Source organism: Triturus cristatus, chromosome 4_2 (genome assembly GCF_964204655.1).
Source record: "Triturus cristatus chromosome 4_2, aTriCri1.1, whole genome shotgun sequence".
Lineage (NCBI taxonomy): Eukaryota > Metazoa > Chordata > Amphibia > Caudata > Salamandridae > Triturus > Triturus cristatus.
The window spans coordinates 184632557-184649277 of record NC_140586.1 but is presented as its reverse complement, the minus strand read 5'-3'; the positions used below and the strand labels follow the sequence as shown (position 1 = coordinate 184649277).

The following is a 16721-nucleotide window of genomic DNA, read 5'->3' as shown; positions in this document are numbered from 1 at the left end:
TGGGCGGCACTATCGCTCGCTTAGGTCTTCCCGATGGGCCGGCCTGCGCTCCTACCTTCTCTCCCAATTCCGCTACCGTCCTACCCAGCTTGTCAACTTTCCCCAGGCGTTTCTCCATTGCCGCCATTCTGCGCATCATTTTCTGAAACATCCAACCCACGCTAGCATTCGCGTGCCCCCTTCTTGCAGACATACTTATGAGCACACCGTGCTCCGTACCTGACCCAAATGAAAAGGCGCCCAAGCTGGAATACCGACCTAGCTCCTAGTCCTGTTGACCTGTAACAGAAAATGCGTTAAATTTCACACTGTGGCAGTCTGAAGTAAGTTGAGCACTACCCCCCGTAAAACAAAAATTAAACAATTTCACGTGTGCCTTGAGGCCAGACCAACCACCCCTGTAAGACACACCATCCGATCATATACCCAATTGATTTGTAAATGGGTCACTTCCTTATGGAAAAAGGCAAAAAACGACACTAAACTGGTGTGCTATGCACACACCTCAGATCATGTACCTCTGCAATTTATTGTAAATAGGTGCTCAAAATTGTAACAGAGCCCCTTCTCTAGCACCAGTCGTCTAACAAGAAGATCCTTCACCTATTACACAATACACACGTCGGACAATATACCTGCTAGACTGTAGGAATAACGTGTAACCACCCTAGCCCTTTGTTTAATTCAAAAACAACGTTCCTTCCTGAAAAAACCTTCTTGGTCACCCATCCGCCCTCTGCCCTAGCTGTCCCTGCTTAACTTCGTTCTACACACGCTCGTAAAAGAAACAGAAACGAAACGTTCACCTCTGCCGCCCGGCTTTTCCTGTACGCTCGCTGAGGCTCTGCAGCCCACCCCCGCCCGCCCCACAAAATACCTCGTGTCGTGATGGCCACAACGCGGACGTCCCCGCAGTGCTCAAGCGGCCTCCAGACGAGCCCGGGAAAACTTCCTGCACGAACGTGCGAATCGGCAAACTCTCCCCGCTACGCTTCCGTCCTCCGCAGCTGGCCGGATCCGGGTACACCTGAAACGAATAAAAAGAAAATAAAGAGCCCCACGGTGGGGCGAGGAGCGAGCCTGGGGAGCGCGGGCACAAAGAGGCCGCCTCCCGCGCCCCCCCAGGCTCTTAACCCCTTCGTGATCGCGGCCCCGCCCCCCCCGGCCCGGAAGCACACAACTACTTCCGGGGCAAGGGGGGGCGGGAACAGCCACCACGAAGGGGACGGGATATGGGAGGGGCCGGGCCCTGCCATGCCTGCGTGGGGGCCGATTGGCCCCCCCTTTTCTGGGGCACGGGTGGGCAGGCGACAGCACACAAAGGAAGCCAGAATAGAAGGGCTGCTCAGGCAGTGTCCTTGGGATGCCACACGGCAGGGGCACGGTGGCGCAGGCGAGTGGTCAGCAAGGGTACAGGCTAAGCGGAACGGCATTTACAGCCCGGGCCATGTCTGATGGCTGTCCATGAGGTCAGTAGCAAGGGCAGCCTAGAACTGTAAACACTGGGATACCTGCAGAACGGGCCACCGCACAAGATTAGTGCTGTCAGCTAGAAATGCGAACAAAACGAGGGACAATATTACCAAGAAATGTGAAGTATGACCAGAAACATGGGTCGCGAATGACCAACCATGATGTTGTGAAATGTATGATCCATGTTATGTTTTGAGAAATAAACTGCAGCCTTTATACACCATAAACTTGTGCCCTCCAAATGATGTGAAGGAAAAATGGTTGTAAAGAATGGGGCCATGGAAAAGAGTCCTTTCTATAACATTGGTGTGTGATATGGAGTCGAGAGTGCTATTGGGAGTCCATCGAAAGCGTGGATACCCGTCATACCCTAGGTGTATGTGGTGAGTAGTGCTCAATATAGTAAGCTGTTTGTGAACACAGGTGGTGTTACTTGCGTTGAGGCCACAGCTGGTGTATGATGTAAATCAGCGCTTCCTCAAGGGAGAGCGCCCTTCCTACAGCAGAGCCTAGTAAACAATACCGGGCGGAAAATAAACATTTTAGAATCCTCATTATCGGCCAGAGGAGGCAAAGGAACCCAGCAATGAGTTAGAAATAACATTTCCTTGTTCCCAGTATGTCTTTAATGCAGGTCTGCATAGAGTGAGTACAAGAGAAGTCTTAAGAGTCCTGTCCAGTGTACTGTTTTGGACAGAGGTAAATTCTCTTGGCAGTGTATGAGAAAGCAGACATAATGTGCTGCGTTCATGAGTTTTTTTTTTTTGTAGAGGGCAGAGTAAAGTTCTTTTGGTTGTTGTAAGCAGAAGTGCACATTTGTTTTAAATTTGCTATTCATGAGTATGCAGGCAGGGTAAATTGCCTGGTAGATGATGATGTGACTTCAGTACAATTTTCATTTTTTAACCTCTTCAATGCCTATGACGAGCTGGTCTCGTCATGGGCCGCGGTTGCGCTGTGCCCATGACTAGACCAGCTCGTCATAAACCCCGCCCGCTAATACAACGGCCGGCACAGGGCGGGGAAAGGGGCGGGCACTGAAGGGGTTAAAGTGCTGAATATTTGGACGCCTAGACAATGTGTAGGAATATATTATTTGGTGTTCATAAATAATGGCCTGTTAGCGACGTGATCTCACCTTTTTGCTGTTCTCAATATAGGTCTTGAGTTTTAAGCGGTGAGCTAGCCACCAGTTTTCGCATAGTATATTGTTAAGGAAGCATTAACTATAAAGACCGAAGATTCATTTTCCTTATCCTACACATTAAAGTTATGAGGTTAACAGTTCTGTAATGGTAACTGAAATGGGCAATTTATATCATGGGCCATGATATAAATGGGTATATTCGTGTCAAAAAGTATTTTGGTGGTAGATTAAGCAGGGGTTTGATGGAGTTGGTGTTTTGGGTGAAGTAAAGAATGAAAAGAAAATATCTAATTGGCTCGATGTGAGATATTTTGATTTGGACGATGGGATGATCCAGATGTTTGTCACTTCATGTTTCTATCTGCGTGGAGCGGTGGGTGCAGGTGATACATTCTGGCTTGCATGACTGAGGGCACTGGACAGGTTTCTGGTCTTTTAGCGTGTTTAAGTAGAATTTTGATATCTAACATATCGGTGTTCATAGTATCATTAAAAAGGTTCTGGAATGTGGATAAACGTATGGTTTGTGTTTCTGCTGGAGTTGGGTTATGTGGTGTGTAGCAGTTAAGAATTTAAAACTGTAATTTGAGCGTTTTGGTTGGGTGGTTGTAGTCTTGGTTTTCCTGTATCTTTGGGATGTAACTTTTTAAAGGTTTGTCCATTTTGTTATATTCTGTTGGGATTAGTTCCGCTAGTTGTGAAGTGTTCTCTAGCCAATGTTCATTTTCCTGTATGTTTCAATTATGTGTTGTGGATAGAATGTTTGATGGAAAGACTGAGTTAAACTGTACCTGTTTATGATGTGGTCCAGGACTTTCTCACTGGGTTCATGGGTATGGCCATCAATTTTACGGATGTTTGGGGATTGAGTTACAGAGTGTAGCAACCTTGACCTAAACGCAACTGTTTGTAGATTTATATAGCGCAGGGTATCGAGGCGCTGCACCTGGGCACGGGGAGATTGACTTTCCGAGAATCATAGGATGTTGCGCTGACGCAGACACTTGAACCCGGATCCCCAGCTCCCGAGTTGGCAGCGCTGGCCGCTGCGCCCCACCCGGGCTCTGTTGTACGGAGGAATTCCAAGGGGACATCCAGCGCACGATCTATGGTGGCACTTTGTGTTGTACAAGGCAATTTTTGCTTCAGGAAATTTAGGGCCTGTTTTATGTGTGTGATGATTTGAATGCTATTCCAAGTGAAAGTGGGAGGCAGTGAAGTGCTTTTATGGCTGATGTAATGTGCTTCGAGGGATTCATGTTCACAATTGTTGTTGCAATTTGAACTCTTGTAGTCTTTAAAGTGAATAGGATGGGAGGTTCAGGTTGAGCACATTTGCATAGATTAGTCTGGGCTCGAAAGGACAATGGGCATGTTGGCTTTGACTCTTCACAGGAAAGCCAAGAAGCAGAGGAGGCACCTATTCCTCCATGTATCTGAAAGAAAGAAAGTTGTTTTGACAACTTTGTTGATTTGAAGTGACAATGTGAGGTCTTGTCCATTAACTTGCCAAGCTTTTTTGTGACTTTACAGGGATTGTGAGTTTTGCCATGATTTGTTGACCATGTGGGGAAGTTCAAGATTAAGGATATCCATCCATTATTTTTGCGTGGATTGAGTTTAAGGTAGTTAATCATCTTTAGTGATGGGTGGATTTCTGATTTGTACTGATAATAATTTGAGTCTCGTTGAGATAGCGTGACCAAATGTTGTTTTTCAGTGAGGCAAGAGACTTGAGGTTAATATTGAAAAGTAGTTGCGAAAGGCTGGCTCCTTCATAGATTAATTGGGGTAGTTTCTGAGGTTTTGATGGAAAGTCGCCTACAGATATAATTTGGATTGAGTCTGGTTTAAATTAAAGGTTCCATTTTACTAGCTTGTTTGTGCTTTCGAGTTCTCTTTAGCTGAAAAGATGTTTGTGGTAAAATGTCAGAAGCCACTGACAGATCAATTGAGAAGTCAAATGCATACACCATATGAGTCTGTTTGTCAGGAAAGGTCATTCCATGAAGAGGGTAGTGCGGATTATATGCTACTTTTAGGTCTGGAGCCCATCTGATCGTAAGTACGTTGTTTGTTTCAAGCTGATCTTGTAGTTGGAAATAGATGGCCTGGTAGGGTCAGGAAAGTTGGGTACAAGTTTGTCGTTTTTTGGAGGGCCAGAGGGACTGAAATGTAGGACTGTCAGCAATTTTTTGAGTTCGATTTTTTGATAACCATCAACAAAGTTAGCAGCTTTCTTAATTAAGCGCCTCACAGAGTTGGATTGATTTTATCTGATCATGCCTTTACATTTCATGAATTCATTTGAACGGACAAATATTCCTTGCAGTACGCTTGGGGAATTTACTATGTACCAATAGCACCTGTAGCTTTTGCATACACGAGTACCACTCTCAGACGCAAGGTATTTGCATAAAGGCCCTCAGATTCTTGCCCTCACAGGTAGAAGAGCTGGAAGTGGCACCTGCATGCTTACAAATTCTGCCTAATGTTTGATTCGGCTGATCAAAGTTGTGAACGAGGGTTAAATAACCTCTCCTGCGCTCCTGAGGGTGTTTTTGCTTCTCTGCACTCCGTGATCATGAAGTTCCCCCCTCTTCTTCTCTGTCTGTCAGACTGGTGTCACTACCCTCTGGCCCTCAGTGTTCTCTCCTCTTCTCCCCCCCCCCACCCACCCCTCTTCTCTGTACCTCATGATGGAGTCACTGTACACCCTAGCCCTCTGTATTTATTCCAACACTTCTCTGCCCTCGATGGCAGTCTTAATTCCTCTGTGGCCTTCAGTGATCCTAACCTCCCCCCCCCCCCCCCCCTATTTTTTTTGTATCCCCTAGGATGGCGTGGCCTTCGAGGAGCGGGTGTATGACGGTGGGCAGTACGCCACCGTGGAGGTGACGGGGAAGCCTTTTGATGAAGCCTCAAACGAAGCAGTTCTCCAGCTCCTCAAGTATGTGGGCGGAAGCAATGACAAAGGTGAGCCTTTTCTGTGATACCCACCTCAGTAAGGGGCCCTCACACTGCAAGTGGGGCAACTGAATCCTTGTAGAGTGTCTATCAGCAATGTATTGTTTTATAGTATTGATATAGCACTTCATACTCCATTGTGGGGTGCCAAACTCCTTATCGGATGTATAGCATGCTTGACCATGAGGGAGTGCGTGGTTGGAAGGGTGTTGTATTTGCTGTTGTGAACCTACCTGGCAAGCAATTTGGCAGGTTTACCAGGCTTTGTATGTCTAGGAGGGACTTATTTTACTGGATTTCCTCATACGCTGAGCTCTGCTAGTCTCTGCAGCAATGGCTGGTGGTGCACAGTATTTAGGACTGGGTATTTCTAAAAGTAGTAGTGCAACCAACCCACATTTGTCAGCTGTCATCTTCAGGTCATACCAAATTGTTAGGCATGCTGTTTACAAGCCTCTGCTTGGCTGGATTTGTGTTCAGAGAGCCATAGCTGAAATTAGATGGCTCTTTCTGTTAGAAAAGGGGCATTTGAGATCAGTCTGTAGTTGGATGGGCTTGTTCATTTTCTCAAGCAGTGGCCTGACGCAGGAGATCTTCTGGTCTGGCAGAGTGGAACTGTAATTAAATAATTGTTAACAGCATTCATTAAATAATTGTTAACAGCATTCATTGGCTAAGGCCCAGTACATGTGATGAGAATGTTTTTGAAGGTTTTTGCTGGAGTGGAGTGTGTTGGGGTTCCAGATGGGTTACTTGCTTTGATTAGGCCATTGCAGGATAGCTATTTGAATGAGGAGAAAAGGTGTTGATTATTCAGTTTCCTTGTTCTTCTGGCCATATGCTGTGTGTATTATATTTTGTGCTTGAGGTGGCCGCCTTGTTTTTGTGTTTTGAATATGTTAGTTGGAGGTAGCGTACCAGAAGGGTAGTGCGTTTGGTATGACAGAAGTGGTGCACTCTGGGTTACATAATGCTGTAAAACTCTTGTGTAATTCTTTTGCGAGGCATTCTTTGTTACTCGTGTATGCACTACTGTGACACAGCAGGAGAATGTAGATTTTTCCGAGCGTATTTTGGATTAACCTGTATTTTCTATAAGACCCAAAGGCTAGCATTATGCATGTAATTCTTTTCTTGCCTGTCAGTGCAGCATTTAGAAGCTCAAACAAAATAATCAATTCCAGAACTAGAACACAATATTAGCCCATATTAACCCCTCTCCCAACATTACACTTGGTTTGCTTTTGTGACTGCTCCACGAATTTGTCCTCAACCTGCCATGATGACTTCTTGTGTTCTTTCTTTTCGTAGCTATATTTATTTCCGCCGGACTACTGCTCATCTATTAGAAAAGGAATAATGCTTAAATAACTGCAATCTGAGGGCTCCAAAGAAACCGTCAAACAAAAGTAACCAACCCCTCCAAAAGGTAGTGCTAGCCCCTGTCTCTAATAAAATCCAGATTTTTCAACACACTATTTGGAGAATCTTCATTTTATGGCAAGACCGCTGCATGCTCATTGTGCATGTTCAGTCTCTCAACAAAGTGCATGCTGCATGCTCAACTGGCTTTAAATTGAACTTTGAAAACATACCAGCATTCAACCAGTCTGTTGCTGTCAAGATATCCTATAATTCTCCTCCTGCCCAAAAAGCTCTGCTAGCCATTGCTCCCCTTCCACTCACCCATGGGGAAAAAATAATCGGTCATCTGCATCTATTGCACAAATCTCTGTAATCCTCCTAAAATACAACAGACATAACAAAGATGTGAATTTACAAACCATTGACACACAATTAGTTGAAACTTCTCCAAAATATATTTTCAAGCGGAATAAAAAACAAATTGACATCCCAAACCGTGTCGTGCTTTGCAACAGTAGGACTGCATAACTTAATGATCTTCATCACTCTACAGACTAGAGCATCCTTACTGATCTTCCAGCTACCAATCTGTGATGGGCTGCCACTGGTGATCTAGAACAATTAATTGTTCTATAACACAAGCCTTTCCTATAAAGATGTGCTAAGAAATTAGCCAGCGTCACAGCATACTCCTCTAAGGGGTTCAAATGCCTCTCCCTGCATCAAGGTCCCCATCATCGCCATACTCCCCAGTACCTCTTCCTAGTACCTGGAGCCCAAGGCTCTTAGGGTAAGACCAACATTTTCTCTGAAAGATCACTACATTTTCCAGAGCTGCTGATATCTAAACAAGAACATTCAGAGCCATGGACTCTGCATACAGAAGCTTCTCTCCTCCTGGTCCTACCAGCATTCCTTGGTAAGCTGAAATCAACCAATGTTCCTCTACTGCAAATCCAAAACCGCAGAAAACCACATTTGGGACACCCAAAAGGAAGTGATCAGGACAACCTGACACGTCTGCATTGTCACTTGCAACAAAACCCTCAGTGTCGGAGCAACAGGGGAAACTTAAACACACTTCAGATCTCTCCAATCTTGCAAAAATGCATCCACTGCTAGAGCCCTTTTGTATGGCCTTCAGCAGAAATAATTCTTCAATTTAGCTGTAATCTTTGACATAAGCTGGTTTTCCTCAAATCGACCCCACAACTGACAAAGCTTCACAATCACATCCCAGTCCAGCCTCCAGTCGCTGTAATCTCTGCCACCAGTTTCTGTAGGTCTGGCAGATACTCTGCTCCCGCATCCACCGTGTGCTCCAGACAGAATTGCCAATGCTCCTTTGCTAAAGCTGGCAGACCCTTTGGCCTGCTCCCCCAATGGTTGATACATGGGACAGCTGAAAAATTGTGCATCCTCGAAAAAATGGAACAACTGCTCCATGTATCCCTACTCCTTTTGCAGAGCAAAAATGTCTGCCGTCATCTCCAGACAATTTGTTTACCACTCTCTGCAGCTCAGACCACTGGCCCTGTCTCCATATTATCCAAACACATCCTCCAACCAAAGAGGCTCACAGCTGTCTCCAACAAAAACTGTGGGTTTCTACCAAAAACTGCCAACCTTTCCAGGCATCCAAGTTTTGTAACAAATAGAGATGCACCTCTGTCTCCTCTTTCAGAATTATCTGATTGCCATAACAAAAGCCCCTGTGCAAACTTGCCGCCTTCACCGCTGAACTTTACCTTTTAGTTTGCTGGCCTCTGCCAGCTACCCTTTCTACGTGAAGAATTTAGTAGTTGGTTGGAACGCTCTGAAATTGCTTCTGCTTTATGAATGAAATTAGGACCTTGAAAATTATCAGAGTGGGAAACGGGGGTGCAACTAGACCCATGCTTTGGGGGTAGCTAACATTTTGAATGATTGGGGTTGGAGCCATACTCCAAGCTGGAGTCCCAATTACGCATAGGGTCTCCCTTCACAAATAAATGGTTGATTTTAATTAGGCCTGGGCAAAAATGTCGTTCCGTTCGCGGAAATTGCGATAATTTGACATTTTCGCGTTCCGCGGAGAGCGCGAAAATGTCAATTTCCGCAGCTTGGCGATAATTTGTTTCTTGCTCGCGCTGTATAATACATGCGCGCGATCGCCTTACCTGAATCCCTGCGTTCGCCGACAAGTTTTCTTGATCCGGTCGCGTTCTCCATGAGATGTTGGATTGTTTTTAGCCATTTGCGCTATCTCGCGACAGTTTGCGCCCGCAGTGACGTCATGCGTCACGCGATCAAGTCTTCTCGCGATCATGCACCGCGAGACAACTCAAAACAAGATGGCCGCGCCCGCGAGGAACCACATGGGTAAGTTGGCGACCCGCAACCATGCAGAAAATCTCGCGAACATGCGGGAAAAAAAATTCCGCATCTTCGCGATATTTCCGCTTGTTTGCGATAATTTTGAACATTTTCGTGATAATTTGCGAAAGTGGATTTCGCAAATTCCGCCCACCCCTAATTTTAATACTCAATGCGATGCACAATTTTGTGCTTCCGTTTCTGGGAAAGTCATTAGCAAACTGTGCTTTATAAACACATTGAGGGTAGTTGAATAGGGCTCAAAAGATCTTTTCAAGATATTTGCAATATGCAGGATACCAACTAGTAGTAGCTGTTAAAATATCTGTTACAGTGCATAAAGAATAACTCCTCTACAACGTAACAGTTTGAAATGATTATGTATGTCTTACTGATGGCACTGTGAGTGTATTTCCGGAGGAGTTTTCTACAAGGTGAAAGAATCGTGCAGTAGTAAATCTACATCCTTCCCTGCAATAGGATAATCATTTAGGGTGGTCCAGCTTTTGGTTTCTATCAGAGGAAGAAATGTTTCCACTCTTTCTATTAAGTTGGGTTCCACTGTTGCGCCCCGCGCCCCCAACCCTTTATCCCTGCTGTGCTCCAAGCACTTGATCCTGAACTGATAGGAAATTTCACTGAACTGTTTAAACTCTATTTTTTTTTTTTTTTTTTGAGTTGTTGAATAAGCTTTATTTTGACAAGTCGTGTCATAAATGCTGAAAAAGAAGCACCACTTAAAATACAGATAAAAACATAAGAACAGGCAGTACATCCAACACATATCCCAACAGGTGTACAGGTTCTTCCTTACAGAACAGTATAGTTTTTTTTTTTTAATAGCCTTTATTGACAGCGCACAATAATGAACACAGCCATTTGCCTACATCCCATCGGGCCAGCAGGGCAACCAACAGTAGTCATAACAAATAACTTCTGGGAGGTAATCCCAGCAAGTCGCCTACAACCACTGTGGGGCCGGCCGCGTCAAGTGGGCAGACATTAGAAGTAAATAGCAACAAAGGCCACACATAAAAAAAACACCATCAAAACCCCATATACCATGATGATAAAGCCAACCGCACCGCGCACCCCAAAAGAACACCTCCCCCCCCCCCCTCCAAAGGTCACACCTCAGCCCAATTCCCATACCCCTATCCATGCCTAGCGCAGGCCCCAGATACGGGAAGTCAGTCAGCACAGCCAGCCAGACATCCCCAATCCCCACCCGACCCTCCGCAATCCTCAGCCCCCTCACTAAGTCGGATCAGTACTCGTATCATCTGGTGTGGCGTGAGCCAACAAGTAAGTCCGTAGAGGATCCCAAATATCCCTAGGGCGAGAGGTAGTTGGCATCAGATCAGCATAAGTGTGCAACTGCTCCTGACAATAGATCAGATCAGCCAGCCAGCCAGTCCTTGAACTTAGGAGCTCGACCTCGCCCCCATTTACAAGCTATTCGTCTCTTTGCCATAAGGAGAACAAAGGAGACATACCTCCTCACCTTGACAGGGATTCTCTCAGTATAGCCAAGGAGGGCCGTAAGAGGGTCCTCGGGTACATGTATGCCTGTCATTTCATCCAGTGCCTGGAAAACTTCCCCCCAATATGCCCTGATCGGTGGACAGCTCCAAGCCAAGTGCCCAAAGTCCGCCTCCTCAGCCCCGCACCTAGCACAGCAATCAGTGTCCCGCAAGTGCAGGCGATGAAGCCTGGCCGGCGTATAGTACAACCTGTGAAGATACTTATAATTAGGGCTCCCGGTTTTATGGTATTTATTTTTTGGGCATTTCCGTCTGTATTTATCCATATTTATTTTTTGTCAACTTTATCTGTATTTATCCATATTTATTACGGGTTTTGTGAAAAAATTAAGCTGCAACTGGTATATTTCCACATTTATTTAAGCAATAAACATGCAGTCATGCTTGAATATCTGCCAAGTTTCAGTGATACGCAGAGGATAAATCAATGCCCTTCTATGAAAATATGCACATTTCAGTATCAGCCTAATGCATATTTACTGCTGTTTAAGCCTCTTTACTAAAATGTCTTTCTTTCTTAACTCCCTTACCTATCAATCCACACAGTTATTGGCCTGGCAGTCATGGCAAAGTGTATTTAGAATCATTAAAAAAACACCCAATTTCCGTTTTTATCCACATTTAAAAATAAATACAGACAAGAAAATAAATGGTTTTCTGTCTGTATTTATCTGTAAAAATCAGTAAAAACGGAAAACAGGGAGCCTTACTTATAATGTATAAGGCGCAGCCTACTGTTGGCGGATATGGTGCCAATCTGCTGACAACAAAAGCCCCACTGTTCAGTCGTAATGGACTCTCCTAACTCTGTCTCCCATTTACCCTTAGCCGGTGCCGGATCCCGCTCCCACTCCCTCTGTGTTGTATGGTACAAGCGTGATACCACCCGAGCTGGGGAGGGCTGTTGTAGCAGGATATGTAAAGGAAGAATAACAGTGGGCTCCAACGGGAAACATAGCGTCGCAAAACGCACATCCTGTCGAAGACGCACATAATAGAATAAGTCTAATGGCGTGGAGGAAATCTCCCAGAAGAACTCCTCACTAGTAATGAAGCTCCCGTTTTATACAATCTGCCCAAGTGAGGTGAGCGAATTTGCGCAACATTCAACTGCACCCCCCCTTCCAACGTCACCGGCAGGTCGTGTCTCCTCTGCAGCGGAGCCAGAGGCGAATAGAGTACAGGACACTGTAACCTACCAGCCAAATCACGCCAGGCACTGGTGGTGCATTGAACCGTGGTCACAGCCCTATGCCGGGGGACAGCGGGAGTGCTTAGGTAGGCAGTGCAGGGTGTAGGCCGCATGTAACTATCTTCGATGGCAAGGTGGGGCATGTATGGAGGGGGGTGCATCCAGTAAGCCGCAAAGTGAGCCTGAGCGCATATAAAGTATAACTCCATGTCAGGGACCTCAAATCCCCCCGAGTCATAAGGGCGAGTGAGGACGTCCCAGGCAAGTCGCGGCTGTTTCCCACCCCAAATTAATCGGACCATCTGAGCCTTGATACTTTAAAAAAAAAAAAAAAAAGACTGGGGGCATGAGGAATGTTAGTGAAGAGGTACAAAAGTTTCGGCAGCACAACCATTTTAGTGAGGGAAATCCTGGCCGCCATAGAGAGAGGCATCGCTATCCATCTGGTGACCTTATCCGTAATGGAATCCAGCGTGCGTCCATAATTCGCACGCATCAACTCCTCTCGACAGCGGGAAACATGAATTCCGAGATAAGTGAGGTTGTCCGCACACCACCCCAAGGGGAAATCAGGTCGGAACTCTGGGGTAGAATCTGTGAGGGGGAAGATCTGCGATTTACCCCAATTCATAGTTATGCCAGACATATGTCCAAAGCGAACTAGCAGACTAAGAATGGGGTTGAGGCTGGCGGCAGGGTCTCGCAGATATAATGTAATGTCATCTGCATATAAAGAAACTAAAATCTGCCGCTCTGGGTATATCGGTGCATATTCCCGGTAGTGTTGTCGTACCTTAGCTGCTAGTGGTTCAATGGCCAACGCGAAGAGAAGAGATGACAATGGGCACCCCTGACGGGTACCCCGCGTGATCGTAAAGAGAGGCGATAGAATACCATTCACCAGAGCTCTCGCTCGCACCCCCGAATATAACAGATTAACCCAGGCCAGAAATGGAGCAGGAAATCCCATCCGCTGCAACACAAAAGCCAGATAATCCCATTCCAGGGAGTCAAACGCCTTAGTGGCGTTGAAATATAGCAGCCGCATTGACATCTGGGTCAATGTCCTGCAGCAGAGCGAACAGAGTTCTTAGGTTATGGGACGTTCCCATCGTGGGCACGAATCCCGACTGGTCGGGAAGGACCAGTACCGACATCAGTGGGCTGATTCGATTAGCAATTAACTTAGCCAATATTTTGGCATCTACATTAATAAGGGACAAAGGCCGATACGAGTCGCAAAGTTGGGGTGATTTACCCGGTTTCAACAGAGAGATGATGCGCGCCTCCCTCATAGTAGGCGGCAATATCCCAGTTTCGCGTGCCTCCTCAAAGACGTGTCGAAGGATCGGGATGAGTAGTGGATGAAACATTTTGTAAAATTCGGCCGGCAAGCCATCCGGCCCCGGCACATTTCCGGATTGCAATTGCATTATGGCTTCTATGATTTCCTTATCCTCGTGATGGCGCAATAGGAACTCCCTCTGACCGTTCCCCAACCATTCAATCGCGGTATCCTCAAAGAAGGCATGGAAATCAACTGGGCAATCCCTGCGAGTTTTGTACAAGTCTTTGTAGAACCTACGGAACGTCTCTGCTATCTCCGGAGAGGACTTGTGCACTCGCCCCTCGTCATCCTCCACCTCAAGGACTATATTAGAAAACAGCGGGGGGCGAACAAGAGCCGCCAACACTCTCCCTGGCCTGTCTCCCTCACCGTACTGGCGAGCCCTAAAATATTTTCCCCGAAACCTACACTCTCGCTCAGCCGTCTCCTGATAGTCGCTGAGGACACTCCTAAGGCGAGCCTGCAGCTCCGGCGTAGGATGAGACTGCAAAGTAGCCTCAAGATTCTTAAGATCCGCTTCCAATTTGCGCAGGGTAGAGCGTATGTCCCTCAAGATCCCCCCCCACTCTTCGCCACGCACAAGCCCCGTATGGTAGCCTTAAAGGCATCCCATAATGTGGAGTACTGCGAGACCGAGCCGACATTCCGGGAAAAGTATTCCGTAATCTCCTGCTCGTGCTCCCGCTGAAACACAGGGTCCAGCAGAGAAAGCGGATTGAGCCTCCAAGCCGAATAAGGGGACTCCACATGCGGAGGGCTGAGGACGACAAGCACCGGAGAGTGGTCTGAATACGTCCGGGCAAGATGTGAGGTGTGTGTAACCCAAGAGGCGAGGCCCTTGGTCATAAGCCAGGCATCAATTCTGGACCATGAGGCCCGGGCAGTAGTGTAACAGGTGCCTTCCCTCCCCAATGGATGCATATGTCGCCAAGCATCCACCAATTCGTAATCTTGCATGATCGACTTGAGAGTAGACTGTGCATGCGAGTAATGGTGCGGATGTGATCTATTCCAACTCCGGGTTGCCTGTAACATTGAAGTCCCCCCCCCCCCCCCCCCCCCCCCCCCCCCGAGGAGATGTGTGGATCCTATCTCTAAGATCTTGCCCCAAAGAATCCTGAAAAACTCAGGGTCATCCGTGTTCGGCCCATACCAAGACACAAAAGTAAAGGAGTGATTAGCCAACCTACCCCACAGTATGGCGAACCTCCCCTGCTTGTCCGTGACGGAGCTAATTGGGGTATAAGGGAGGGCTTTCCGAATGAGAATGCATGTTCCTCGCGCATATGACGAGTAGGAAGAGAAACATGTGTGACTGGCCCAACGCGCGGCAAAGGAAGGAGGGGCAGTGGAATCAAAATGTGTTTCCTGTAGCATCGCGCAGTGTATTCCGTGCCGTTCTAGATAGGAGAGTATGTGTCTGCGCTTACGGGGTTCCCTCAAGCCACACACATTCCAAGTGAGGAAGCGGAATGCTAAGGGGTTAGCGCTGTCAGTCATGATAGTCCCCCAAGCGTGTCATTAGTGAGAGAGGGCCGGGATCCCCCTGGTACCGGCGTCTGTGCAGTACGGTGCTCGGCGCAACATGGGCCCGTCGCTTAGCATTGGGTCTGGCGTAACACAAGCAAACAAACATCCCCCTCCACCCCCCCTCCCACATCAGCAGCCCAAACCTGCCGTGAGTCTCAACCCCACCCCCCTTCATCCCCCATAACGCCATAGCCCTAACAAGGGAATATGGCTCAACCATTAACACCCCAACAACTAACCAACTGTCCTGGCAAGGGTTCACCTACGGGGTAAAGTCCAGAGGGCAACCAGGAGCTTCGGGTGGTCTAACGGATATTCTGCTGGGTCCATATGCAGTGACATCTGATACGGTCAAAAACTGCTTCCATCCCCGCAACATAGTCTCTCCGATTAGCCAGCTCAGCGACTGGGCCAGGAGCCTGAGGTTCTGCGTCGTCTCATACTTCCCCCCCCATAATAACTCCTCACTAAATCGATAAGCCGCACTCCACTAGGGGGAATGGGGTCGTAAGCGACCCCCTCCAATATGGGGGGGGTCCCCGAATCATACCCCGCCCCCCGACTCTCAGCAGTGGCCCCAGTCAGGTTTTATGAGCACGAGCCGTAATGCAATATCACAAAAACTAGGACCGCGCCGATCTCCAGCATCAACAGACCCAGTTCATTCCACATCCAAGGCACCTCCACCTTCCGCCCCTCTGGGGGGCGGAGAGGAGCGGCCCGATCCAGTCCTCGGCAAAGTCTTGAGAAAATCTTGCACCAGCTGCGGGGAGTTGAAGAAATGGAGCTTGTTCTGATATGTCACTTTGAGCCGGGCGGGGAAGAGCATCGCATACGGAATATTGAGTTGCTGCAGCCGTCTTTTGACCGGTAGGAACTTCCTCCGCTGCTTCTGCACGGCCATGGTGAAGTCAGGGTATTTTGAAAAATTCAGGTCTGCAAATCGTAGCTGGCCGCGCTCTCTCGAAAGAAGCAGAGCTGTGTCCCGATCCCGGTAATTAAGCACTCTGGCAATTATCGGACGCGGCGGCGCCCCCGGGACCGGGCGGGGAGCCAGCGATCGATGGGCCCACTCCACCACCAGCACTGAAGAGAAGGCCTCTCTACCAAACAGTGCGATGAGAAGGCGTTCTATATATTCCTCCATCCTGCCCGTCACAGTGGTCTCCGGCACCCCCACGATGCGGAGGTTGTTCCGTCGAGAACGGGATTCCAAGTCCTCGTTCTTGGCTGCTATCACTTTTAGGACTTTCTCCATTTCATGCAGTTTTGAGGAAGTTGCGGCGGAGGTGTCCTCCACATCCGAGATCCGCCTTTCCGCGTCTGTCAGACGTTCCTCATGCTTATCGACTCTGTGCGTCACCCCCTCCAATCGGGCATTCATGGAGTCCATCTTGGATTCAATGGAAACCAGGCTAGATTGCATGGCCAACAACAACTCCTTCAGGTCCGCGGTGGAAGGCGCCGGAATGTCCACCGCCTCATCCGCAGGCTCCATTTGAGAACGGATTCCTTTCCGCGCCTCAAAAGGCAGCTTCGACTGCCGCCCATCTGTCTTCCCCATAGTGCCTAGGAGAGGGGGGTGTCGCACCCCAGCACCGTCCACAATCGCCGAACAGGATCCCCCCCAAGCTGTTAATGAAGAGGAGAGACCTCTGCACCATTGCACCACCCTACAGACCTCCTGGTATTCACTGCAGATAGCTGTGAAGCGCCAAGGCCACCTCAGCAGACTCCAGCCGGCTACTCAGTAGGACCGCCCCACATATTTGGGCAACTCCTGATAGGGGACCGGCCAGT

At 47.8% G+C, this 16721-nt stretch overlaps 1 protein-coding gene across 2 annotated transcripts in view; it reads left to right on the top strand.

Moving 5' to 3' along the window:
* The window catches only part of HEBP1 (heme binding protein 1), a 43800-nt gene that overhangs the window by 10036 nt on the left and 17043 nt on the right, over positions 1-16721 (top strand). For both annotated transcript variants that reach the window (XM_085601037.1, XM_085601038.1), the window contains exon 3: positions 5458-5596. In XM_085601037.1, coding sequence (XP_085457163.1) covers positions 5458-5596 — 139 coding nt within the window. The remainder of the gene's footprint in view (positions 1-5457; positions 5597-16721) is intronic.